Genomic DNA, 27,334 nt, shown 5'->3' on the forward strand with positions numbered 1-27,334 from the left:
AATCAAAGCTCGACTTCAAGCATCACGCGACCGACAGAAGAGCTACGCTGATAAACGGCGAAAGCCATTGGAATTTCAAGTCGGGGATCGGGTGTTGTTAAAGGTCTCCCCCTGGAAAGGGTTGATTCGTTTTGGGAAACGGGGAAAACTAAACCCACGGTACATTGGACCATTTGAGATTCTTGCCCGAATCGGTCCAGTGGCTTATAGACTGCAACTACCTGCTGAACTCAGCAGTGTACACCCCGTGTTCCATGTTTCCAATTTGAAGAAGTGCTTATCCGATGAAACTCTCGTCATCCCATTGGAAGAAATCGAAATCAACGCGAATCTCCTATTCATCGAGGAACCAGTTGAAATCATGGATAGGGAAGTGAAGCGTACTAAGCAAAGTCGCATTCCGATTGTGAAAGTTCGGTGGAACGCGAAACGTGGACCGGAATTCACATGGGAACACGAAGACCAGATGAAGCATAAGTACCCTCACCTATTCTCGCATTCTCAAATCTAGCTTCAAAAAGAATTTCGGGACGAAATTCCCTCTAACGGGAGGATGATGTCACAACTAGGAATTCTGATGCTTTGTAAACAATTAACAAGGATAACATTGTAACTAAAACTTGAAAGCATGTATGATGCTTATTCAATGACAACAAAATTCCATTAAACACTCCATACAAACGCTCAAATAGTCTACAAAAGGTTGGAAACCCTAGAAATCCCGGTTTAAGTCCATTATGGACTAGGATTTCCTTATTGGGCCTAATGGGCCAATAAACTTTCAATGTGACTATTTTGGGCTTAGAACTCTTAAATGGACTCTCATTGGACCCACTCTCATGAGACTTAACCTTTTTGGGCCTTATAAGCCTAAAATGGACTAGTTTATCTTTAATGGGCCTTATTGGGCCATAACTAATCCAATTAGTTTAAATGGACTCAAAACCATTCTCTTATATAAAAATTGGGCCGTGATCTACTCTAAAGGCCCAATGGGCCGAAAACCATCAAATTGGGCCTCATATTATGGACTCAAGCATAAAAGGGCCAAGCCATTCTCTTCCTTCTCTCTCTCTCTCGGCCCAAGTAGGAAAAAAAAGAGCAAAGAAATGAATAAATGCCCATGACACCTCATTGTTGTTTAGGGGTTAATTATGGGATTATCCAACATACATCCAAGACAAATCTCATGTTCCTATGCATTCATCTCTCTCTTCTCCTTCTTCTTAATACTTGCGGCCGAGAATCAACACACACACAACATTTCATACTCTCTCTAAGTAAAACATTCAAGAACATCCCTTCCCTCTCATCAAGACTTTTTGAGAATTAGAAGCATTTCAAGGAGATTCCATCCAAAAATCACTTCAAGCTACACTCTAGTGGTAAGATCTTGCAAGCATATTTCCTTTCTACACTCATTTACTCTTCTTACCACCTTAAATTCATGATCATACTCCTAGAAACATACTAAGTTCTAGATCCACCCAAGAAGGCTTACTAGGACCAAAACTCTTCCATTTCTTTCTTCAAAACCGACAACAACAAGCAAAGGTGAGTTCATACCCCTCTATTTTCGGTTTTCATATGTTTTATGGGGGAGAATACAAGTAAAATGTGAAGATCTATGTGTATTTGTATGTTATGTGTGATTTCTTGTATTTTGTGGTAAATATGTGCTAAAAATGAAAGATATTTCGAGATCTATAGTTCAAGAAGGGAAAAATATGTGATCTAGGTCATATTTCACTTAACATGTCAAGATAAACTACCATACAAGCTTTAAAATAACAAACTACAACATAAAGCTCATTATTGGACTATTTTTGTCAAATAAACAAAAGTTTGGGAAAAAGTTGTCATTTACGGTTTTTACAAGGTTCATAATGTCAAAACAGTTAAAATGGAAGTTTCTATGAACATTATGTTTTTCAAAGGACTAAAAACAAAATTTGTAGCTTATTGGGCTAAATTTTGGGCTTTTCGACCCTTAGGCCCAAAGTTGCGAAAATATGGTTTTAAGGGGGCTGAAATGGTAAATTTCTCAAAATAGTGGGTAGAAATGTAAATGAATCTATTTCTGGGGTTAAAATGACCTTATTTGCTAAAAAGGATTGAAAATACAAAGATTTTGGATTTTGGGTAAAAAGTGTAAAAATTGCGAAAAAGGTGGATTAAAATGCAAGTCTTTTAACTAAAGGGTTGAAACTTTCTAAAAATGTACTTTTTGACTTAAAACATTATTTAAATAAGTGTTTGGGTCAAAAATGTCAAGAAAAATAGTTCAAGGACCTAATATGTCATTTTTATAAAAAGGGCTAAAATTGCCAACTTTACAGAATAAGGAGGGGCTGAATAGGTCAAACTAATGTTTTTGGTCAATTATGTTAATAATAATAACAATTGGGTCAAATATACAAAACTTTATAACTTATGAGTTTTAAATAGAAATATAACTATTTTTTTATATATAAATCTATGAATCGTTATAAAACAAATTCGTGATTTTTACGACATATCGATTAAACAACTCGCAACATTAATACAATACAAAACAAGTAAACATTCAAATGGTTGGGCTTGAGAGATTCTAATCATGCTTATTGGGCCTTTGTGACTCATTAACATGACTTTTGGGCCCAACGTAAATAATACATGTTATTGGGCCTCCTGTGACCCATTTACATGCTTAAGGGACCCTCAATGGTTTTTACATGCTATTGGGCCTTAGTGGCCCATCAGCATTACTAGTAAGGTCCAAATAAATCATATGCGAAATGGGCCAACGCGCTTTTCATATACTCGACAGCCTTAAATAACATACGAAATTAGTATGGCCTAGTAGTCCTCTTCTCCTCGTCTGTTAGGCTTACCTTCTCTTCAAGTAAACTAAAATCAGATCATTAATCAAGGTTAATCAAATTCATGTGGATTGAGTGAGTAATAACGGGTGACACCAATAAGTGTCGGGTCGTAGTCTGTAGTTGTAATCAAAGTCTCCTGGAGGGAGAGCGAGAGTTTGTGTATAGATCTATACGGGGGTGACTCCCCCACACCTAAGTTGTTCGCTACAGTTAGACTCGGCCAGTCTAGGGTGACAAAGTCTTAAGATCAAATTCTGGTGTTCATTTGAATACCAAGACATACGAACTAGTCATTATCATGCATGGTTATAACGACTCACGTAGAAATCCGATATCATTAATCAAGAGAAATCATATTCATTCGATGTAACGATACAATAATGCAAAACGATCATAACTCTTTATCGGAAAACATCGGGTTTTCCGGGGAAACCAATCTTGCTCATTTGTACTTTCAATAACTATAATGCAAAAACTTCTCATTTATTCACGTTTTGAAATCATCCACGCACATACTTACAGGATCATCAAAACATTTTCAAGAAAAGTTTTAATACAGAAAATATCGGATTTTCTAGGTTTACCAACGACATAAACTACTTTACATCAAACACCCTTATGAACTCACCAACATTATATATGTTGACCGTTTTCAAAATAACTTGTATTCTCAGGTAATCGTTAGACAATGGAGCATCCAGTGTGTTGAAAGTTTCTTTTGTAGTTGCAAATCACCAAACACTTTATATTTTGGAATCATGTAATGTAAACCTTGTACTTGATGTAAACAGTGCCAGTTGTACTATGTAATGTTTGGTGATGAATGTGTTATGTTTCATGTATATTCATTGTGATGATATTTCAATTTAAGTCACGCGAGCCCTCGGACGTTTCCGCTGTCTGGTTCGGGGGTGTGACACAAAGGGACCAAAAGGACCAAAACAAGCTTAAAGAGAGATCTAAGCAATAAATAATCAAGGTGTGAACTTTATATCTCCAGAAGCTCCCTAAGATGATGTAGATGCTGGATCTAGAAGTCCCACCACGTCCAAGACTTGTACCACAAGATCTTCTTATTGCAAACACACCAAAAATGGCTCCTTTTTGTTACTTCAAGCTCAAAATCAACTCTGATGACTATTTAGGGTTTCTAGGGACGTATAAAGGCATGGTGGCTGATAAATGTGGGGGTCCAAAGGCCATAAATGGGTTTAAATAGGGAATAAGTCTGAAGATTAGGGTTTTGGTCATAGGCCACATACGCCCCCGCGTACCTCCTCGTACGCCTCATGTACGAGGCTCAGCGGCCCGATGATGCGCGCCTCAGTACGCTAAGCGTACTTGCACGTACGCCCGATGTACGAGGGGTCCTCCTTGCCAACTAAAATTCAACAAAAGCTTAAGAAAAGAATTACCTGAATTCGGATGTTGCAACTCTCCCCACTTGGATTAGACTTCATGCTTGCCAGTACAAAATATATACACTAAGACAACCATTTAAAGTTCGTTGGATATGTTTTCCCCATAGCATATTCTATGTACTATTAGCTAATATGTCTTTCTAAAAGTGACCAAACACTTTCTTGTTGGATTGGTTATGATATGGATGAAACTATGTGTTTGAGCAAGTGTAACTTTCCGATAATAGTGACATAAAATGAAATTTGTTTCTTTTGATTTTGTAGCCTTTAACTTACATTTACATTTTTTTTTCACAAAATAAACAATTTCAAACCTATCTTTTATAGATTTGCTCACTCTTATTTGAAAGCCCTTAGTAACACATTTGAATCCAAAATTAAGCTAAGTTCTTTGTTTATGAACACGTGAAACAACTTCACATACCAAGAATAATTATGGGCTAGAACACTTTTTATGTTTTTGTTGCCAACTCCGAAATAATAACAAGTACTTTGGAATGTGGTATTCCGAAATAAACGATTATTTTTTCAAAAAATAAAATAAATAATTATTTCAAATAGTTATTTATAATTATTTTTAATAGTTATTTAATGAATCTTCCTATTTTATATTAGAATTTCAATTTTGAAAACATAATTATTGAGACTCAGTCGGACGTGTAAGAAGCTAGTGATTGAGGTGTCCATATTTAGCTCAGTACTACTGCCTTTCTGAAACGACTTTTCTTCCTTAACAAAGACCAAAACACTAGGAACAAAATCCTCAAAATCTCCATTCAAACTCGCTTCATCACACTCCAATTCTGCAGATTCAGCCATGGATGACGACAGTGATCGGAGTTCTGAAGCAATTGAATTGGAAAATTTAACAACACAAAGAAAGAGGCACAGTGACAACGACGATGCTGAAGATTCCGGCACCGTAAATGAAGACGAATTCGATGACGATGAGACTGATGATCAGAGAGAGGTTAGTGAATTGGAGACTTCGCCCATGGAAATCGACGCATATTCTCGAACTTGTCAATCTGAAACCCTAGTATCTGGTATGTAGTACGATCGGTTCTTCCTAAATCGAATTGCGCTTTTCTTCCTTTCGTTGCACATAATTCGACTAGTCTGTAACTTTCTATGTGTTTAGGCTTGGCGGAGGTCCCGATACAGTATGAGATGCGAAAGGATGAGTTGGAGCACTTGAAGGTACACCTTTGTTCTTCAATGTTCTTGCTGTTTTCCAGTTTTCTTTGAATAAGAACATATAATTGAGATGATAAAGGTTTATTTACTTTGGTTCATTGGTTGTATCCATCTTCATAAGTAAACATAAGTTTTGACTACATTTTTTGTTCTCCTACTCAACTTAACCCATTTTTGAAGTAATATTTATGAAATATAGTATTCTTTTATCAATTCTTGTTCTAAATATATCATCTAAGTCTTGTTTTTTATAGGATTTGTTACAAAGTTTGATCTGGTTGTCAATTTTTTCAAAGAGGGTTTAGATTTTAGAATCTGCAACTTGAAAAGCAACCTAATTTAAAGTGTAATGTAACTCTTCTATGTATTCAAACTTGTTTCTTTAAAAAGGAATCCTATGCTGTATTGAAAATTTGGTTTTGAGCTTGTGTATGAAAGATGTACACAAGTAAACAATAGTTCTTGATAGATACTTTTAGCTTACTTTCCACTGATCTGATATTTTGCTATTCTCTTACAATTGTTTGTTAAGTGGAAAAGAATATGATCTGTAAATAGATTATTTGAACTTTTGCTTTTTATTGGCTTTTGTTTGAAGCAAAGTATAAATATGCTGTGAAGTTTATAAGAAAAATGCTTTGTTCTAATCTATGTTCCATTTGTACCCTTTTTCACTTAGAATCAACTTCAAGGGAGTCACCAAGAAGCCCTTGCAATTGTTATAGCCAAAGCTGCTCAATCTCAATCAGGAAGCAAAATCCAAATACCCATAATTCCATCTTTACCCTCAGAACTATCACCAATTTCAAATATTCCAAAATCAAATTCACAAGGAGAGATTCTCTCAATAGAAGGGAACCCTATTAAATCAGACCACAAAACCATATCAACTTCAAGAACTGTGAAAACACCAATTGATGGGTACAACTGGCGAAAATATGGTCAGAAACAAGTGAAGAGTCCGGAAGGTTCTAGAAGCTATTACAAGTGCACATACAATGAATGTGAAGCTAAAAAGATTGAATCTTGTGATCAATACAATTCCATCACGAAAATAGTTTATAAAGGCCAACACAAACATGAACAACCTAAGAAAGTGTTCACAAGGCGAGGTAAAGTCTTATCATCTTCTAAAGGGCAAGAACGTAAATTTACATCCAAGCTATGTAAATCAAGTGGGTCCGTTAGTAACGGTCCGATTTTAGTTGAAGAGATGGATGCACCACCACCAAAAAGGAGGCAAGTTATACACATTTATACTAAATTTTATTTTTGGCCCTTATTTGAGGTTCTTATTACGCCTTTGGTCCATGTTCCAAGTCAAATGACTATTTTTTGGACCAAAATTGCAAAATTCAGCTATACTTAAGGATCAAAAATAGACATTATAAATGGAAAAAGGACCAAAAATGTTACAAGAAACTCAACTAAGGACCAAAACCGTAAGAGAACTTTTTTGGACTAGATTTACAAAAATCAGACTCAGGGACCAAAAATGTAAATTGATTTAATTTCTACTAAATTACATTTTTGGCTCTTATTTAAGGTTTTTCTAACGCTTTTGGTTCGTGTTCCAAGTAAAATGATTATTTTTGGGACCAAAATTGCAAAAATCAGCTATACTCAGGGACCAAAAATAGACATTATACATGGAACAAGGACCAAAAATGTTACAAGAACCTCAACTAAGGACCAAAACCGTAAGATAACTTTTTTGGACTAGATTTGCTAACATCAGCTATACTCGGGACCAAAAATGTAAATTGATTTCATTTTTACTAAATTACATTTTTGGCCCTTGTTTGTGGTTTTTGTAACGTTTTTGGTCTGTGTTCCAAGTAAAATGACTATTTTTGGGACCAAACTTGAAAAAATCAGCTATACTCGGGGACCAAAAATAGAGATTATACACCGAACAAGGACCAAAAATGTTACAAGAAACTCAACTAAGGACCAAAACCGTAAGAGAACTTTTTGGGACTACATTTGCAAAAATCAGCTATACTCAGGGACCACAAATGTTACAAGAAACTCCATTAAGGACCAAAAATGTTACAAGAAACTCAACTTAGGACCAAAAATGTTACAAGAAACTCAACTAAGGACCAAAAATGTTACAATAACTTTTTGGGACTAGATTTGCAAAAATGAGCTATACTCAGGGACCAAAAATCTTACAAGAAACTCAACTAGGGACCAAAAATGTTACAAGAAACTCAACTAAGGGCCAAAAATGTTACGAGAACTTTTCGGGACTAGATTTGCAAAAATGAGTTATACCGAGGGACCAAAAGTGTAAAATGATGTGAATTTTGTTGGATTATTAGAGTGAAGAAAAACAGCATGGCAAGTCCTGGATCGGTTTTGAAGGCGCCAAAAAAACCAAAATTTGTTGTGCATGCAGCTGGTGATGTGGGAATATCAGCCGATGGTTATAGATGGAGGAAATATGGACAAAAGATGGTCAAAGGAAATCCTCATCCAAGGTATATATATATATATATATATATATATATATATATATATATATATATATATATATATATATATATATATATATATATATATATATGATTCCTTCCATTTTCTTAATTTCCATACCTCTTGTATTTTTAAATATAATAATATAAAAATAATAATAATAATAATTCAGGAATTACTACAAGTGCACATCTGCGGGGTGTCCAGTTAGGAAACACATAGAGATGGCAGTTGATGGTTCATCTGAAGTAATTTTAACATACAAAGGAGTCCATGATCATGACATTCCAATTCACACAAAACACATCAATTCCCCTAATGCTAATGCTAATGGTATTCTTCTCACTGCTGTTTCTTCCCCTAATCCCGACATTGTTACTTAACTTTTAGTTTAATTTCTCCTTTGTTTGTTTAATAAGATCTATATTTATATATTTCGTTTTAATTAAATAAATCATAAATGTAAATGACTAACTCCCCCGTAGGTCTAGTGGGTTTGAGGAAATTGTAGCGTAGGGTATATTATATAAAGGTAAGATTTGTTTACAAGTTCGCTATCTAATCTAGATATAATGACTTAATGGGTTAAGCCATAAAACATGGCTTAATGTATTAAGACCACTTAACTCTTAAACTATTATGAATATTGTGAAATTTGTTTTTTTGGAATGAAAAGAAAAAGTTATGTACAACAATTATGTGGAAAGACGTATCATTTTAACATCATGGGATCTCTATATCGAAATCAAAATGGATCATAAAAATCATGTGGCCATGTATAGAGGTGGTACGTGGATCAAAAGTGGCTTTCATTTACATAATCCGTCAATCAGAAAAGCTCGTAATGGATTTTGTTAATAACTTTTTATTTTTAGTTATATAATTAAATACATGTTTGGTTCTTTAGACCGAGTTACATCTATAAATAAATTTTTAATTTTGCGTTGAATCACCTTAATAATCAATTAGTTTCCATTTTGTATGTGACAGTCTCAAAGAACCGTTCTTGGTTATTGTATTATGAAAAGCAAATGTTCGATAGCGAAATAAATTTGATTTAAGAAATTATGTAAAAAACATGTTTAGATCTTAAATCATTTATGTTTGTCTTTTTCATAGATTACATCAATATTTTACTATAAACAAACTCTTGTACAAATACGAACACAAACGTAGAGGAAAAAAAATGTGTTTCTATAAAAGAAATTGTTTATGTAGTTTTGACAAACCACTTCTTCAATTTTTCATATAAGAAAGTGTATATGTAGCTTTTTAAAGATTAATTTCAGAAATTGGCATCCGATGATACTTGATATGTTTTTTTATTCAGTCTGGTAAGAAGTTGAATTTTTTTTTCCAGTCAGATTCAAACTGTTTGATATCATAATTATAAGTCTTTGATTCATTCTTATAGTTTATCATATGTTTCTAATTGGGTCTACAAGAAGTTGAATCAACAGTGGCATAACTACTTGGTTGGCAGGGGTAGCACTTGTTTTCTCCCAACAATTGAAAAAAAAAAGATTTTGTTAATATGTGGTGCACCTCCTAGAAAAAAAAAATTGTGCAACTACTTTGTTTTTTTTTAGAATCGGCAATTTTATTAAAAGACACTTACTAGCAAGTCACTAGTGAGAGTCAAATATATTACGGTCAAAATTACATAAAAGAGAATGGAGATTTTGTCCATTCCCCCATATGAAATTTCATTTTCCATATCTATGTTTAATCCATACATAAACCATGGATTTTACTCCTTCAAACACAAGATCCGGGTTGGTAAATTTTGAATTGAAGATTCTATCATTTCTTGTTTTCCAAATACACCATAGTGCTCCGAAAATGATTGCGTTCATTGTACTTCTCATTTTTGGGGGATGCCCACGCTCAGCTGCAAAGTTTAAGATCTCCTTCATACTGATTAGTTGGCGAGACATGATACCACACCAATTCTATATCTGGTTCCAAATTGTATCTGCAAACGGGCAAGTGACCAGCATATGATCTGTGGATTCAATGTCTGAGATACAAGTACTACAATTTAAATCTTACACCTGGACTCCTCGCATAACAAGAGCGTTCGCTGATGGAATACGATCCAATTTTGCTCTCCATATAAAACAGCTCACTTTGGTCGGAATCCAATTAGTCCACATGAAAGCTCCGTCAAGGATCCAATGACCTGCCCGCTCAATCCTTCCTCTTAATGCTGCGACAATAAATTTCCCATCAACCACGAAGTTGGAATCCCATACTGTACCCTCTTGTTTCCGTCGTGTAACATCCGTATCTGCAATGTTTAATTTAACAAGAGTATTTTTACATTTGTCAATATTTTTCCAAACTCCGCCTAGGTACCTGGAAGACACCCGACATGGCGGAAACGGACCAAGACTGTGTAGACCATTTATGATCTCCACCCATAATTGTGCAACTACTATCCCAAATCAATTGATCTACCTCATAAATGTAAGTCCACTTCAATTGATCTACCTCATAAATGTAAGTCCACTTCAATTGATCTACCTCATAAATGTAAGTCCACTTAATAACCCAATGGTGTTCAATTAGCCAATATGGAAACTAAGGAAGAAGTGGTGGAAACTGGAAAACGCATTGTGGTGATAAATTCAACAAATTAAAATAATAATAATAATAATAATAATAATAATAATAATAATAATCCTCTTTAATAAATGAAAGTTTTTTTGCCACTTGTCACACTCTCATTCAATTTGCCAAATGTTATTTTGAATTAAATTTTTTTTCCACATATCATTTTATGAGTTTTTCTATTTTATTAAATTTCACATAATATTTATGTAAAAATTGCAATAAATACAGTAATAAATTATATCAATTTCATTAATAAACTTATCTTTTAATTTCAAAATTCCTAATAAAGCTCATTAGTTTTTTTTTTTATTTAAATTATTTGTTTAAATTTAAAAGATAAAAAACATTCCATTATAATAATTCATTATTTTTTCTTATTTTCTTGTAAATTCAAAGTTCTTACATATTTTAACCTTTATATTTAACTTTTTTTTTTAAATTAACTCATGTAATACATGGTTCTCACAACTAGTAATAAAGTAATTGTTGTTTACTGCTTCACAACGACAACTATTACTTCTCTTTCAGTTTCAAGATTAAAAAAGTATTATTTATTTATTCATTTTAATCTTTTAATATTTTATTAGTTTAGTTTAATTTAGTTATTAACATTGATAATTGTAAATCTAAAATTAGCCATTTAGTTGTTCACTTGTTAATTTGTTATGTTGTTTGTGAAATTACGTTTAAATCTTCAGCAGAGAATTTTAAATCTTTCATTATCTTATTATTTTTAACCGAAATTCTTTTTGTACTATCCTTTGCCAAAATTTATGGGTTTGCATGACAATCCGATCTGATTTAATCAATAACTATCAGATAATTCTACAATTTTTTCTCTTAAGCAACTTTTTGTTAATTGTATTCGATAAACAATAAACATTTTATTGTTTTTCATTACCTATTGGGTAGTAAATGACACAAAAGTCACGAACTTTTCATTTTTTTCGATTTTAACACTACGTTTTTTTTTATTACAATTAAGCTATTATGTTTTCAGTTTGTTGCAATCCTGGCCGTTTGAACGGTTTGTTTTAGGTCATCCGGTTGCCACTGCTAACGTGGCATGATGATGTGTCAAAAGCAAAAAAAAAAAAAAAAAAAAGTGGCGCAAAAGACACTATGTTTTCATTTTTTGTGATTTTGACACTAAGTTTTTTTATTTTTTTTTAAATTTACGACATAAAAAAATAAACATATGCAAAGATATAATTGCTCCATTTACCTTATAATATAATAAAATATATTTACAATAGATTAAAAAAGAATACAGATGAAATAAACACATGTAAAGACATAGTTGCTCCATTTTCTGTTTTTAGATTTCTTTCTCTTTTCAAACTCATTACACTATCCTCAAATGGGTTTTCATCACTTTCTTCCCACCACCCAAGAACCTCAAAAACTACGACTTATGGGTTATCACCGGAGAAACTAACGACATCGGCAAAACATTTGCCTTACAACTAGCTCAAAAGGGTCTTCACCAAATCTTGGTTGGCAAAAACCTATCCAAGCATAAAGAAGTTTTTGATGAGATTGTATCGATGCACCCAACCACCAAGATCAAGATTTGCACTGTTCTGACGAGAATATGGTGACTGGAGTTAGGGAGATGCAGGAGTTGATTTATGGTGAACAACTGGAGTGGGTATTTTGGTGAATAGTGTTGGGGTGACTTATCATGCAACTAGGTTTTTCCATGAGGTTGAAGAAGAGTTTTGATGAATGTGATGAAAGTGAATGTGATAGATACGAGTTTGGTAATAAGAGTTGTGATTGAAGGAATGATTGAGAGGAAAAGATGTGTCATTGTTAATATTGGTTTGGGTGTTGTCATTATTGTACCTTCACGTCATCTTTATGTGATCTATGCTGCTAGCAAAACATAAGTTAGTTGTTAATTGTCTCTTTCTTTCTTTTAATTTGATATGTGATTCTCTCTTTCTGTTTTAAGATCAAATTAAAGGCATACATGGTTTAATTTTGAGTCAAGAAACATGCATTAGGAATGATTTTACGACCAAAAGGCAGGCATGGTTTTGAGTTATGAAAATAAGTTATTTACATCCACGAGACAATGTCAGAGAAACGAGGGAGAAAGGACAAAAAAGCTAGTAAAAGTACTGCATCAATGAATAATTGAAACCTAAAGTGTACATACTGTGACAAATTAAGGTTTTATAGTTCAAATCTTATTTACAAACATGGAATAAGCAAAAAAAACTATATACAGACGAAGATTTTCATTGATGGGGGGTGAAATTTGGATATGTTTATTTCATTTATGTTACAAACTGGAGAACATCGAAAATTTAGTGATAAAATTGGAAAAGATTGAAAACCTGGTGTAAAAATTGTACAAGGATGAAAACATAATGACTTTTGCGCAACTTTTTTTCGCTTCTGACACGTAATCATGCCACGTCAGCAATGACAACCGGATGACCTGAATCAAACTGGTCAACTGGTCAGAATTGCAACCAGTTGAAAATATAGTGACTTAATTGTAACTAGAAAAAAATTCGTTGTCAAAATCGAAAAAAATGAAAAGTTAGTGAGTTTTATGTCATTACCCCTTACCTATTTGATATTGATTCGTATGCGGCATCTATCCCACATGGCATACGACGACATTCAAAAATTTAAATCCTACAAAAGATAATAATAATATGTTATTGTAATTTGCTCGTAAACCAAAATAAATATGCCTAATCTTATTGACTCATTAAAAAATAGTTAACAATTAACTCATTAATCATATAATAAATTTCAAAGATGCTTATGCACAATATCATGTTTTGAGCTGACTCATACCGCTTTTCCATTGAGCGGCTGGTTTTCTTTTTCTTGGCTGGTTTTTCGCTGGCTCCTTAAAATCGGCTTACCCTTTGATTTTAGCCGTTCATACACGTTCTTCCACCGCCTTTCTGACCATCGTTGTTATTTTCCAATGATATTAACCGGTTTTCTGAAACGTGTCGTCAAGAACGTTGCCCCTCACTCTCTAACAAATTGATTGTGAGAGTTCTGAGCGAACTACTGTTGGAGGCGACTACGTTTTGATGTCTTACCATAGTAGCAACCTGTGGGGTTGCTTCTGGGCCTTCAAGGTTTTGCATTCTCGCGACGGGAGTCGCTCCAACTGCTGGTGTGCTTGCGCCGGCTATTTGTTGTGAGGTCCCACGGATGGCGCCACTTGTTGATCCATCTGGTCTGTCTTCCATCTTTCACCCTTGAATTAGTTTTACCCGAGCGAATAGATTGACCTGAAGGATACAAACAAACTGTAAGTTGGTTGGCCGAGATGAATTCCCTGACAACGCTCCGACGGTTAAGTTAGAGAAAGACTATATTATCGATCGATTATAGGAGAGTTACACAAGTGGGGTAAGTAAGACTTCTGAGTACCTACCTCCATGACGATTCAGGTTACCTATTTATAGCGGAGGAGGAAGAGGTAATAGGTTCTTCCTTTATTGACCTTGTCATGCCATCTTATCACATATATGGCATTATGCTCAAAGGTACGACTAGTTATACTTTGCATGCCGTTACACAGCTGTCATATGGTTGTACCAAGATCCATCAGCCGCGCATCCTCATACAGACTGCATCTCATGGTTTCGATGTACTATTACCATTGTTTCGATGCCACTTTGTACTTTTTCGTCAATCAATCTTTTCCTTTCAAGTCTTCATGCCAGTTCGGTATACAAGTGAGTAACTTCGAGACATATGGGGTGGGTGACTTCGAGCAACTTTGCAACATGCTGGTTCGGTATATTTGGGAAGGATATAGGTATTTCCGGGCTATATCCTAATAGATATGTACACTTAGAAATCCGTCTATGTGCTATTCTTATGCAATCTAGTTCCATGTATGGTTACAGTGAGACAATGTTTTCTAAAGTATATAGTGTTGTGTATAATGGGAAGTTAAGACATATTGGTCTTTGACACAATTATACGAGACAAATAACTGAAAGTGGTACCAAAATTTTTTTCTAATGCAAAACAAGTAGGAACATGGCATATCTACTTACCAAACCTCTTAGATTTGGTTGGAACTACCACACGATACATATGTCTAAAACCACAATAAAATCATTTCGTGATACAAATCTAAATTGAAATTAGTGCTCCTAATTCTCAAGTTTAAAGGGTAATAATGAACTAGGTATTGTAAAAAATAATAAAACCATGTGAGGAAAGATAGTATGTCATTACTGTGAACAAGGTTGAGATAAAACTCTCAACAAAGTTTTGGAGGCATCTAAGTAGTAAGGATGTTGTAAAATTTGCTTATATGATATAGAGGTGGTGCCACCTCAAATAAAGATTAATGGTTTATCTTCAAGAGGGTCATGAAAAGGGTTTAAATTATATAACCATATTCGAGCTTAGTGAGAATTCCAAGATGGCAGGTGATGTGAGGAGTAATCCATAGAGGTGACAAGGTTATTCGTTTAAATCCATATTTTACCATTGAATTAATGTCTTCTTCTTTGTCCACATTAAACTAGGGTTTAATCTTCATGAAACCCAAGTGATGTCATATGTCTGAGTGAAAGGAAATATTCCAATATGCATGGTGGGGGATTGTTGGAAATTATAAAGGAACTAGAAAGTAGTTGGTTTCCTTTATCCCACATAGGTGGGGGAAGACCTTTGACTAAGTTTATAAGGCATTCCTTACGTTTAGCCTTCAAAGACTTTATTAGAAGTTAAGGGGTGTGGGCTAGACTACACACACCTAGATGGTTGTATAAGCAAGATGCAAAGTGGCACAATTTAGACACACTTTGCACTTCTTTTGTTTCATCGATTGTTAGGAGTTGAAGAGATTTTATTTTTTATGGGTCTTGGGTCTGATCAAACAGATTCAGACAAATTGTTAGAGATAGTGTTGACTCAGTCAGTTAGAGATAACCCTAGAGATAACCATTAGCTTCGTAACTAATAAGCCTACTTTGGTGAAAGATAAGCGTTGCTCTGGAGATACACTCACGTTTTCCATGTGGAAAATTGTGAGTGACTCACCGCCATCACCTCTGTTTTGAGGGTCTCTTACATGTATAAATAGAACCACTCAGGTCCTATTTATTCCACACCAAGTCTCTGATCTCCTCTAGTCTCTATTTTTCTCTCTATGCAAATTTGCAAGCATGCAGTTTCCGTTTGTGAGTATTTGTGTTATGCTTATCGATTCTTCTATAGGCGTTGGAAAGAACGATAATTTGCATTAAATCATGGGATTCTACGCCGAATCTTACAACCATTAAGCGGTATAAGAACCTTTACGCCTTGTTCCCATGTTCTACTTAAGGAGGGGTATGGAGGGAAGGTGAGGGATGTCGAAGGAAAATCGTGTTCTTGAGTTTAATTTATGGAAATAAATGATTTTGGAACCATATTTTCCTTCCAAATTGAGCGGATTCAGAATAAAGTGAGGAGAAGGAAAATATTTTAGTTTTATTTTATTTTCCCTCCTAACTTGAGAACACAAAAACTTAAAATTTTCTTTTAATTTCTTTTGAACTCGGGAACACGAAATAAGGAAAATTTTCCTTCCTCCCCCCTTCTTTCTATCAATGTTTTCCCTCCCTTTCTTTTATTGAACTTACAAAAAAACTTGGGAGCAAGGCGTTAAAGACATAAGTTCTTCTGTGCACTTTTACAAGTAAAAAACTTATGTTTTTATCTTGGTTTTACTTTTTCTATTGCGTCTTATAATTCGTTTGATAACACTACATTCTCTTTCTACCTTTCTTATAATAAGACCTAATTGTGAATGATCAATTTGGTTTTTGGACGAAACTTGAAATTAAATAATAATAATTTAATATTATTTGGATTAATAAGAATTAAATTCTAAATATTATTTTTCGTACTTTTTGTTTTGATAGTACTAACGATTTGATTTTTATTCACAATACTAATCATTGGATTGCTTGTTTCTCTAGTCTGAAATACAAAACTTTCATCAAATCCAAGAGAGTTCAATTTCAAACATTGTCAAGTATTTTCACTTGTTAGGATGTTATCTATATATCAAAATACCAAACAATAGGGACATAACATTTTCATGGAGCCCGTCAATTAACTAGATCAAATATATAGGATATTAGAGCATCTTCATTCGCACATCAATAAGAAATTCTTTAATGGTATACTTATGTTATTATTCAAAGTTACTGTAACATCATCATTTCATTAATTTTAACCTTTAATTAAATGGATTATCTAGAATAGTTAACTTCTTCTAACCATTTTTTTATAAATTTAACTAATTTCTTATTTATACAAAATATTCTACAATAACTCCCTCATTTAATTAGTCAATTTTAAACACAAATCACATATTAATACGAAAATGTAAATACAGTTATACATGATTTTATTTATATACATAAAACTAAGAAAAAATTAGGCTATAGTTATATAAATAAAAGAAACATTGAAAATGTTATATAATTGTCATTTTAAATTTATACTTTAAAAATGAAATGTCATTTAATATATATGATAAATAATTATTTAATAAAGAGATAAATATAAAAGGAGTAAAATAAAATATAATTAAATGAGAAATGTTTAGATGTACAAAATTTAAAAGTATATTCATCATATATATTCAATGTTCAATAACAAAAAGCAAAGAATTTATGTCCTCAAATGGGATGGTAATAAAGGGTCAAGCAAATATAAGTATAAAAAACATACATTGCAATGCTCTAATGCATAAATTCTTTTGTTTTATCGCATCCCACTAATTTTATTAAAAAATATATATTATTAATTTAAATCATCTCAAATCATCTAGAACTTCTAATTCGAAATTAACTATTCAACTCATCTTTGCCATCTTTGTTAAATATTGTATGAAGACCCCATATAATTTGTTAATTTTAAGCATATATAATATGCATATAAAATTAGAACACTTCACAAAAATATTAAATAAAAACCATGTATCACCATATATGATGTTACAACAATATATTAGAGAGCTTTTTTTAAATAAAAAATATTAGTTATTACGTTTATACGATAAAAATATCATATGTTCATTACAAATTTAAGATTAAAATGATATAAATAATTAGTCAAAAAATAATAAGTTAACTAAATAAATAAAATATCGAAAAAACATCATAAATGCTCCCTGTGGTTTTCCCAAATCTGAAGTTTAGTCCTTGTGGTTTATAAACGTCATAGTTGGTTCATGTGCTTTCAAAACTTTTGACGATTGGTCATTTTGCTAACTCTGTTAAGTTTTATCCGTTAACTAAAGGACATTTTCGTCATTGCACAACCACATGGACCATTTATGATGTTTTCTCTTATTATTATTATTTTTTAAATTAAATATAATTATTTAATTTAATATATAAAAGGTCTCTCTCTCTCTCTCTCTCTCTCTCTCTCTCTCAAACAGTAAAGACACACCTTTGTCTTCCTCCCTCACTTCCAAAAACTTTGAACCCCATCTCTATTACCACTAGAAGTTGCCATCACCACCTTCCGCCACCACCACCATCGGATGCCACCGACCAAGGTAAGTGATTTCCTGCCCCTACCCCGATCAAAACCCACATATCCACCGACATCCCTTCCTATCAGCAATCCTAAATCAGATTTGTGGAAAAGAACCCCTACACCTCCATTTTTTTCTGGCAACACCATAGCCACCACCGATTATCACCTCCTGTCTATTTCCTCCCTATTTAACCTTTCCCGTGCTCTCCATCTCATCCCCAACCACATGTAATTTTTCCAATGGTTGTTTCTTTCCCACGACCGATGGTTGTTGAACCTCCGTGAGGATCATCATCATCGGACCTTGAAATCCACCACTTCTCACTGAATATGAAATCCATCCTCACCACCCACCTACCCCTCTCTCTTTCATCCCATACGAACATACGGACATACCCATATTCTTCCTTCTTCCTGTAGAAAATCAAACATATGAACATACACACTCTCTCAAAATTAAACCCTCTGCAAATCTATGATCTTTGATATAACATATAGAGGAAGAAGAAGAAATTAGGGTTCTTGAACCCATTGAAAATCCCCATAAAAAAGACCCAAAACACTTTTCCCTTATTAAAATCCCCATACCTTCTTCTTTGATTATTATTTCAACTTTCCTCCCGGTTTTGAAACGACTACGATACCAGTTACAGTAAAATCGTTACTCACTCGATCAATCATCCAGGTGTGCATGAAGATCTTTATGCTAAAGGATTTGGGTTAGTTTCTCATTTTTTTCACTCTGAATGGATCACATGTGTTGATTGGTGTAAAAAAGTCGTGAATAACAATGGATTTTGGGTGTAAGCCATTGAACTGAGTATTCTGATGTAAGCTTCAATTTTGAATGTAAGCTTCAAAATCGTCATCAGCTCTAGCAGAACAAGACAAGATGGAGTGCAAGCTTTAACTTCTGCTTGAGTTCTGATTTATGTGGTGTTTATGTGTGTTAGATTAGCAAGATGGTTCTAGTTTATAGCGGTTCATTCAAAATGAGTATGAGAGAGAGACCTTTTATATATTAAATTAAATAATTATATTTAACTTTTAAAAAAACATCATAAATAATCTCTGTGGTAGTGAAATGACGAAAATGCCCTTCAATTAACGGACAAAACTTAACAGAGTTAGCAATAAGGACCAATCGTAAAAAGTTTTGAAAGCACAGGACCAGCTATGACGTTTCTAAACCATGGGGACTAAACCTCAGATTTAGGGAAACCACAGGGACCATTTATGATGTTTTTTCTAAAATATCATTGCTTTGTTTTTGGTCTAGTTGTTTGCTACTCTTTCTTAATACAAAACATAATAAAATGAAACGTTTTTAAAACTTTAATATTTAACTCAGAAATATCCTTATAATCATAAGAACAACATTTTAGTAAATCTAAGGGTGATGAAAATGAAATTATTAAAGTGTTTGATTCAAAATTAAAAGTTTAACAAAACTCTACTTGTTTTATTTACAATATTCATTAATAATCTTCAATGATTACAATCTCTACATACATGGTTATAGATTATGATCTTTTTGCAACAAAACCAAATGATTATTTTTTTTAAACTTACAATAAAACTATTTTATGTTTGTATTACTTATAAACAAACCCAATTATATAATTATAATATTATATACACTGTTATGATTCTGTTTCCAAATAGACTGCTACCAAACTAATTAAGACATTTTTGTCTCCGGTTCTATACTTTTTTTAATCTTCCAAACCCGGTTCCAACCGGACACATAACCATAGAAAATACAAATTACAATCATTGATTGAGTCGACTGATTTTCAAAATGGGCCAAACTTCACTATTCACTAAAGAACAAAAGCTTAGCTTGCCATGGAAACTCTCATTTAAGACCATGTCACATATCTACTTAACATCATTCAACAATAAGACAAACTTCAATACCATAATGTACATTATTTTAATGCATAAACTGTTAGATCACCCAATGATGAATCAACATTAAATGCTTGTGTTTCTCTACTGATTTGTAGTTTTTTCGTTCTAAATCCATATATCCTTTTCATCAATTTGTATTCTTTATCACCTTATTTGATATTACAGACATATAACTTTATGAAGATCACTTTGCTATATTTTAGCTATTCTTATATTTTTACATGAGTTGTTTGCACTTTGCATGATCACGAATAATTATATCGATGTATGCATATATCATAAGGTAAATTTTGAAAAAGTCCATGTCCCATTTAGTCCTTAATTTGGTGTCAACATGGGGTCCCTAAGTTTTAGATTTTGTCCAAATCCAGTCCTTTCAATAAAAAACATGACCATAAAGTGAAAAATTATATTATACTATATATTAAAACAAATTAAGAAATAGTAAAGTTTGTTTGTTTCGCCACAAAGTTTCCTATATTAGAGTTTGGTCACCAAGGGCTTAGGAATAATATACTTTTGTGTTTCACACTTTTGCCACAAGAGTTTTTTAGCTTAGATTTTGGCCACAAGATTTTTCTATTTAAAATTTTAGTCACAAGACTTTTCTATGTTGACAATTTTTGTCCCTAGACTTTTGTATGTTAACACTTACCACCCCTACTTTGTACAATGACACTTTTTATCCCTCTATGTTGTAAAATATCACTTTCATCCCCTCAAATTTAGATAACAACAATTTCCACCCCTTACCTTTCGTATATTGGCATATTTACAAGTTTCACCCCTAAAATTTCGTTCGTCCACAAGTCCCCCCACCCCCAACCTAGAATTTCGTTTGTCCCTAGACTATTGTATGTTAGCACTTTCCACCCCTACTTTGTACAATGACACTTTTCATCCCTCTATGTTGTAAAATATCACTTTCATCCCCTCAAATTTAGATAACAACATTTTCCGCCCCTTACTAGAAAGAATTAGAAATTAGAAAAAACATGACCAAAAAGTGAGAAATTAGAAAGAATTAGAAATTGAAAAACACGTTTACTTCCTAATCTTTCCCACTATACAAAATCGATTACCATAATCAACATTCAAATTTCTAGAAACTCGGTTTCCATAACCATAATTAACCATCTTAAATATATCTTAAGTACACATCACCACCCTCACTAGAAACTCAACTCCTCAAATTTCTAGAAACTCGGTTTCCATAACCATAATTAACCATCTTAAATATATCTTAAGTACACATCACCACCCTCACTAGAAACTCAACTCCTCAATTCCATTCCGTATGCACAATTCCATTCCATTTCCTTCATCTGTAGTTTTCCAATCATCTTCTTCAACTTTAATCAATCCAACAACTTCCTCCAAGCATTCTTGAAACCGGAAGCAACTACAAAGATGATCATTAGTTATCCCCGCCACCTGCATGAACGAATAGATCACCGTGGGCCCCACACACCGGAATCCCCTCCTTATCAAATCTTTATTTATCACATCCGCTTTCGGTGTTTTCACTGGAATCTGTCGAGGGTATCGGAATCTACTAATGATAGGTTTGTAGTTCACAAAGCTCCAAATGTACTTGTCAAATGACCCGAATTCCTTATCACCTGACATTTAACAAAACCTGCAAAAAGTTAGGGTTTGCTTGATACCCTTTATGAAAAAGTACAACTTTGAATGCATATTATACAAATCAAAGAGATGATTATGGACATAAGTTCTTTTGAACTCGGGAACACGAAATAAGGAAAATTTTCCTTCCCCTCCCCTTCTTTCTATCAATGTTTTCCCTCCCTTTCTTTTATTGAACTTACAAAAAAACTTGGGAGCAAGGCGTTAAGGACATAAGTTCTTCTGTGCACTTTTACAAGTAAAAAACTTATGTTTTTATCTTGGTTTTACTTTTTCTATTGTGTCTTATAATTCGTTTGATAACATGACATTCTTTTTCTACCTTTCTTATAATAAGAACTAATCGTGAATGATCAATTTGGTTTTTGGACGAAACTTGAAATTAAATAATAATAATTTAATATTATTTGGATGAATAAGACTTAAATTCTAAATATTATTTTTCGTAATTTTTGTTTTGATAGTACTAACGATTTGATTTTTATTCACAATACTAATCATTGAATTGCTTGTTTCTCTAGTCTGAAATACAAAACTTTCATCAAATCCAAGAGAGTTTAATTTCGAACCTTGTCAAGTATTTTCACTTGTTAGGATGTTATCTATACATCAAAATACCAAACAATAGGGACATAACATTTTCATGGAGCCCGTCAATTAACTAGATCAAATATATAGGATATTAGAATAGTTAACTTCTTCCAGTTTTAACCTCTAATTAAATGGCTTATTTAGAATAGTTAACTTCTTCTAATCATTTTTTTTATAAATTTAACTAATTTCTTATTTATACAAAATGTTCTACAATAACTCCCTCATTTAATTAGTCGATTTTAAACACAAATTACATATTAATACGAAAATGTAAATATAGTTATACAGGATTTTATTTATATATGTAAAACTAAGAAAAAACTAGGCTATAGTTATATAAATAAAAGAAACATTGAAAATGCTATATATTTGTCATTAAATTTATACTTTAAAAGTGAAATGTCATTTAATATATGGGATAAATAATTATTTAATAAAAAGATAAATATAAAATGAGTAAAATAAAATATAATTAAATGAGAAATGTTTAGATGTACAAAATTTAAAAGTATATTCATCATATATATTCACTGTTCAATAACAAAAAGCAAAGAATTTATGTCTTCAAATGGCATGGTAATAAAGGGTCAAACAAATATAAGTATAAAAAACATACATTGCAATTAGGGGTGTGCATAAAACCGCACAAACCGCATAAACCGCCCACACCGCACCGCATAATGCGGTTTTCAATGTTCGCGGTGCGGTTCGTGGTTTGTAGTTTTTGTAAACCGCAATATGTGGTGCGGTTTGTGGTTTATGTTTACGCAAACGCGGTTCAAACCATACCGCAACGCATTATATATAAGTTAAGATACATGTCTATTATTATTAATTATAAAAAACATTATTAATTTATTATGTACAACAAATTCTAACAAGTGCAAAATAGCAAATTGGTCGCTAAAAAATGGGACAGTATACAACCATTGTTTAAGTTATAACAAATTCTAACGCATTTTTGTCTATTTATAAAGATACTTGACAAATTAGGTATCAAACTATATTGATTATATTAAATCAATATCTTTAAAAGAATAAAATTAAATTTATCATGGAAAAATATATCTATCTGGGTGCAAACTCTATTTTGGATTTAGCCGACACATAACTTTCATTTCACAATAGGATATTAAAATTGGTGGGAAAAGTAGCACTAATATATATTAAATTAATAACGATGTTAGGGATATTAAAACAATCGTTTACCACAGCTATATACAACTCGTTATTTGTTATATGATAAAAAATCATTTAATCGTAGTTACGTACTAATGCGTATAAAACTTGAATACACAATAACTTATTTGTTATTTGTTATTCACTAAACCGCACCAAAACCGCCCGCACCAAACCAAACCGCACCGCATCACATAATGCGGTTTAGAACCTTAACGGTGCGGTTTGCGGTTTCTAAAAATCCCAAACCGCACATGCGGTGCGGTTTTGACTCTAAATCGCACCAAAACGCACCGCGCACACCCCTAATTGCAATGCTCTAATGCATAAGTTCTTTTGTTTTATCGCATCCCACTAATTTTATTAAAAAATATATATTATTAATTTAAATCATCTCAAATCATCTATAACTTCTAATTCGAAATTAAGACTATGTTTGGTGCACTAGCTGATGGTTAAAAAGGTAGCTGCTAGCTGTAAACTAGATGATAAAAAAAAGTGTTTGGTAAAACCAGCTGATAAGCTAGCTGAAAGATATAAAATTACATAAAATGGTATTTTTCAAAATAAGTAATCTATAATTAATTAAGGGTATATTTGGGAAGTTTGTAAAAAAGCTCCTCCAAAGCTACTTCAAGTAACTTTTTAAAAGGTAGCTTAAAAGCTAATTTTTTGGCTTACCAAACACGAAAATCCAAAAAAAACTCGAAAAATAAACTAGCTTTTCAGCTAGCTGTGGCGCGCCAAACGCAGTCTAACTATTCAACTCATCTTTGCCATCTTTGTTAAATATTGTATGAAGACCCATATAATTTGTTAATTTTAAGCATATATAATATGCATATAAAATTACAACACTTCACAATAATATTAAATAAAAACCATGTATCACCATATATGATGTTACAACAATATATTAGGGAGCTTTTTTTTTTAAATAAAAAATATCAGTTATTACGTTTATATGATAAAAATATCATATGTTCATTACAAATTTAAGATTAAAATGATATAAATAATTAGTCAAAAAATAATAAGTTAACTAAATAAATAAAATATCGAAAAAACATCATAAATGGTCCCTGTGGTTTTCCCAAATATGAAGTTTAGTCCCCGTGATTTATAAACGTTATAGTTGGTCCCTGTGCTTTCAAAACTTTTGACGATTGGTCATTATTGCTAACTCTGTTAAGTTTTGTCTGTTAACTAAAGGGCATTTTCGTCATTTCACTACCACAGGGACCATTTATGATGTTTTCTCTTATTATTATTATTTTTTAAATTAAATATAATTATTTAATTTAATATATAAAAGGTCTCTCTCTCTCTCTCTCTCTCTCTCTCTCTCTTTCTCTCTCTCTCTCTCTCTCTCTCTCGTAAACAGTAAAGACACACCTCTGTCTTCCTCCCTTACCTCCAAAAACTTTGAACCCCATCTCTATTACAACCAGAAGCTGCCATCACCACCTTCCGCCACCACCACCATCGGATGCCACCGACCAAGGTAAGTGATTTCCTGCCCATACCCCGATCAAAACCCACAGATCCACCGACATCCATTCCTATCAGCAACCCTAAATCAGATTTGTGGAAAAGAATCCCTACACCTCCATTTTTTTCTGGCAACACCATAACCACCACCGATTATCACCTCCCGTCTATTTCCTCCCTATTTAACCTTTCCCGTGCTCTCCATCTCATCCCCAACCACATTTAATTTTTCCAATGGTTGTTTCTTTCCCACGACTGATGGTTGTTGAACCTCCGCGAGGATCATCATCATCGAACCTTGAAATCCAGCACTTCTCACTGAATATGAAATCCATCCTCACCACCCACCTACCCCTCTCTCTTTCATCCCATACGAACATACGAACATACCCATCTTCTTCCTTCTTCCTGTAGAAAATCAAACATATGAACATACACACTCTCTCAAAATTAAACCCTCTACAAATCTATGATCTTTGATATAACATATAGAGGAAGAATAAGAAACTAGGGTTCTTGAACCCACTGAAAATCCCCATAAAAAAGACCCAAAACACCATTCCCTTATTAAAAATCCCCATACCTTCTTCTTTGATTATGATTTCAACTTTCCTCCATGTTTTGAAACGACTACGATACCAGTTACAGTAAAATCGTTACTCACTCGATCAATCATCCAGGTGTGCGTGAAGATCTTTATGCTAAAGGATTTGGGTCAGTTTCTCATTTTTTCACTCTGAATCGATCATGTGTGTTGATTAGTGTAAAAAAGTCGTGAAGAACAAAGAATTTTGGGTGTAAGCCATTGAACTGGGTATTCTGATGTAAGCTTCAATTTATTTGGAATGTAAGCTTCAAAATCATCATCAGCTCTAGCAGAAACAAGACGAGATGGAGTGCAAGCTTTAACTTTTGCTTGAGTTTTGATTTATGTGGTGTTTATGTGTGTTAGATTAGCATAAAGATTGTTCTAGTTTATAGTGGTTCGTTCAAAATGAGTATGAGAGAGAGACCTTTTATATATTAAATTAAATAATTATATTTAACTTTAAAAAAAAACATCATAAATAGTCCTTGTGGTAGTGAAATGACGAAAATGCCCTTCAGTTAACGGACAAAACTTAACGGAGTTAACAATAAGGACCAATCGTCAAAAGTTTTGAAAGCACAAGGACCAACTATAACGTTTCTAAACCATGAGGATTAAACCTCAGATTTAGGGAAACCACAAGGACCATTTATGATATTTTTTCTAAAATATCATTGCTTTGTTTTGGTCTAATTGTTTGCTACTCTTTCTTAATACAAATGTCGTTCTGAAAAACATAATAAAATGAAACTGAAAAACATAATAAAATGAAACGTTTTTAAAACTTTAATATTTAACTCAGAAATATCCTTATAATCATAAGAACCACATTTTAGTAAATCTAAGAGTGATGAAAATGAAATTATTAAAGTGTTTGATTCAAAATTAAAAGTTTAACAAAACTCTATTTGTTTTATCTACAATGTTCATTAAAAATCTTTAATGATTACAATCTATACATAAATAGTTATAAATTATGATCTTTTTGCAACAAAACCAAATGATTATTTTTTCAAACTTACAATAAAACCATTTTATGTTTGTATTACTTAGGGGTGAGCAAAAACCGAACTGCAAACCAAAAAAACCGAAAAAACCGCATAAACCGAAACCGAAATAAAAACCGATGGTGCGGTTTTTAGTTTTGCAAAAACCGAAAATACTCGGTGCGGTGCGGTTTCTAGTCTCGCAAAAACCGCAAAAAAAACAAACCGCACCGTGTGTGTGTGTGTGTATATATATATATATATATATATATATATATATATATATATATATATAGAGAGAGAGAGAGAGAGAGAGAGAGAGAGAGCTAGGTTCATTTGTTTAAAGTAAGTATTGTCTTATTGTATGCATAAATGTGGGCCAATCAAAATTTAAAATAAAAATAAATAATTAAATAAATAAATAAGGATAAAAAGGTAATTTGATAATTAGTTTCCACAAATAATAGCCTATAATTATGGTAAGCATTGACTTAGCTACGTAGGTTTTTTCATCCCTTTTTAAAACCACACTGACGAATTAAAGGGGTGTTTTGGCTCGGTGGCTCTTCTTCGCGTCTCATCCCTCCGGTCGACAGAAGCCTAATGACGCCCAACCTCAGGCTGTTCAACGATCGGTCCGACGAGATACAACCGATTCGCAATCCCCCAAGCCTCTGTAATCTGTTGCGCATATCACTCACTAGTTCCCCAATAAAACGCCCAATGATCCACTTCCGATGATGCGACTTGGATGGAAGCCAACGACACAGTTCAAGCCCACAGAAAGGACATGTAATCTTGCAATCTGTGATC

At 33.0% G+C, this 27,334-nt stretch overlaps 1 protein-coding gene and 1 pseudogene across 1 annotated transcript; both read left to right on the forward strand.

Annotated features, from left to right (window-relative positions):
* Positions 1-4,954: 4,954 nt before the first annotated feature.
* On the forward strand, positions 4,955-8,512 carry LOC145124431 (putative WRKY transcription factor 32). The gene is made up of 5 exons (XM_079059756.1): positions 4,955-5,331; positions 5,427-5,485; positions 6,162-6,721; positions 7,810-7,968; positions 8,136-8,512. Exons 1-5 carry the CDS (start codon positions 5,103-5,105, stop codon positions 8,344-8,346), a joined length of 1,218 nt encoding a protein of 405 aa, XP_078915882.1. The 5' UTR covers positions 4,955-5,102; the 3' UTR covers positions 8,347-8,512.
* Positions 8,513-11,034: 2,522 nt separating this feature from the next.
* Positions 11,035-12,471, forward strand: LOC145126973 (very-long-chain 3-oxoacyl-CoA reductase 1-like; annotated as a pseudogene).
* Positions 12,472-27,334: the final 14,863 nt, after the last annotated feature.

Source organism: Lactuca virosa, chromosome 7 (genome assembly GCF_052849685.1).
Source record: "Lactuca virosa cultivar CGN04683 chromosome 7, Lactuca_virosa_CGN04683_v6, whole genome shotgun sequence".
Lineage (NCBI taxonomy): Eukaryota > Viridiplantae > Streptophyta > Magnoliopsida > Asterales > Asteraceae > Lactuca > Lactuca virosa.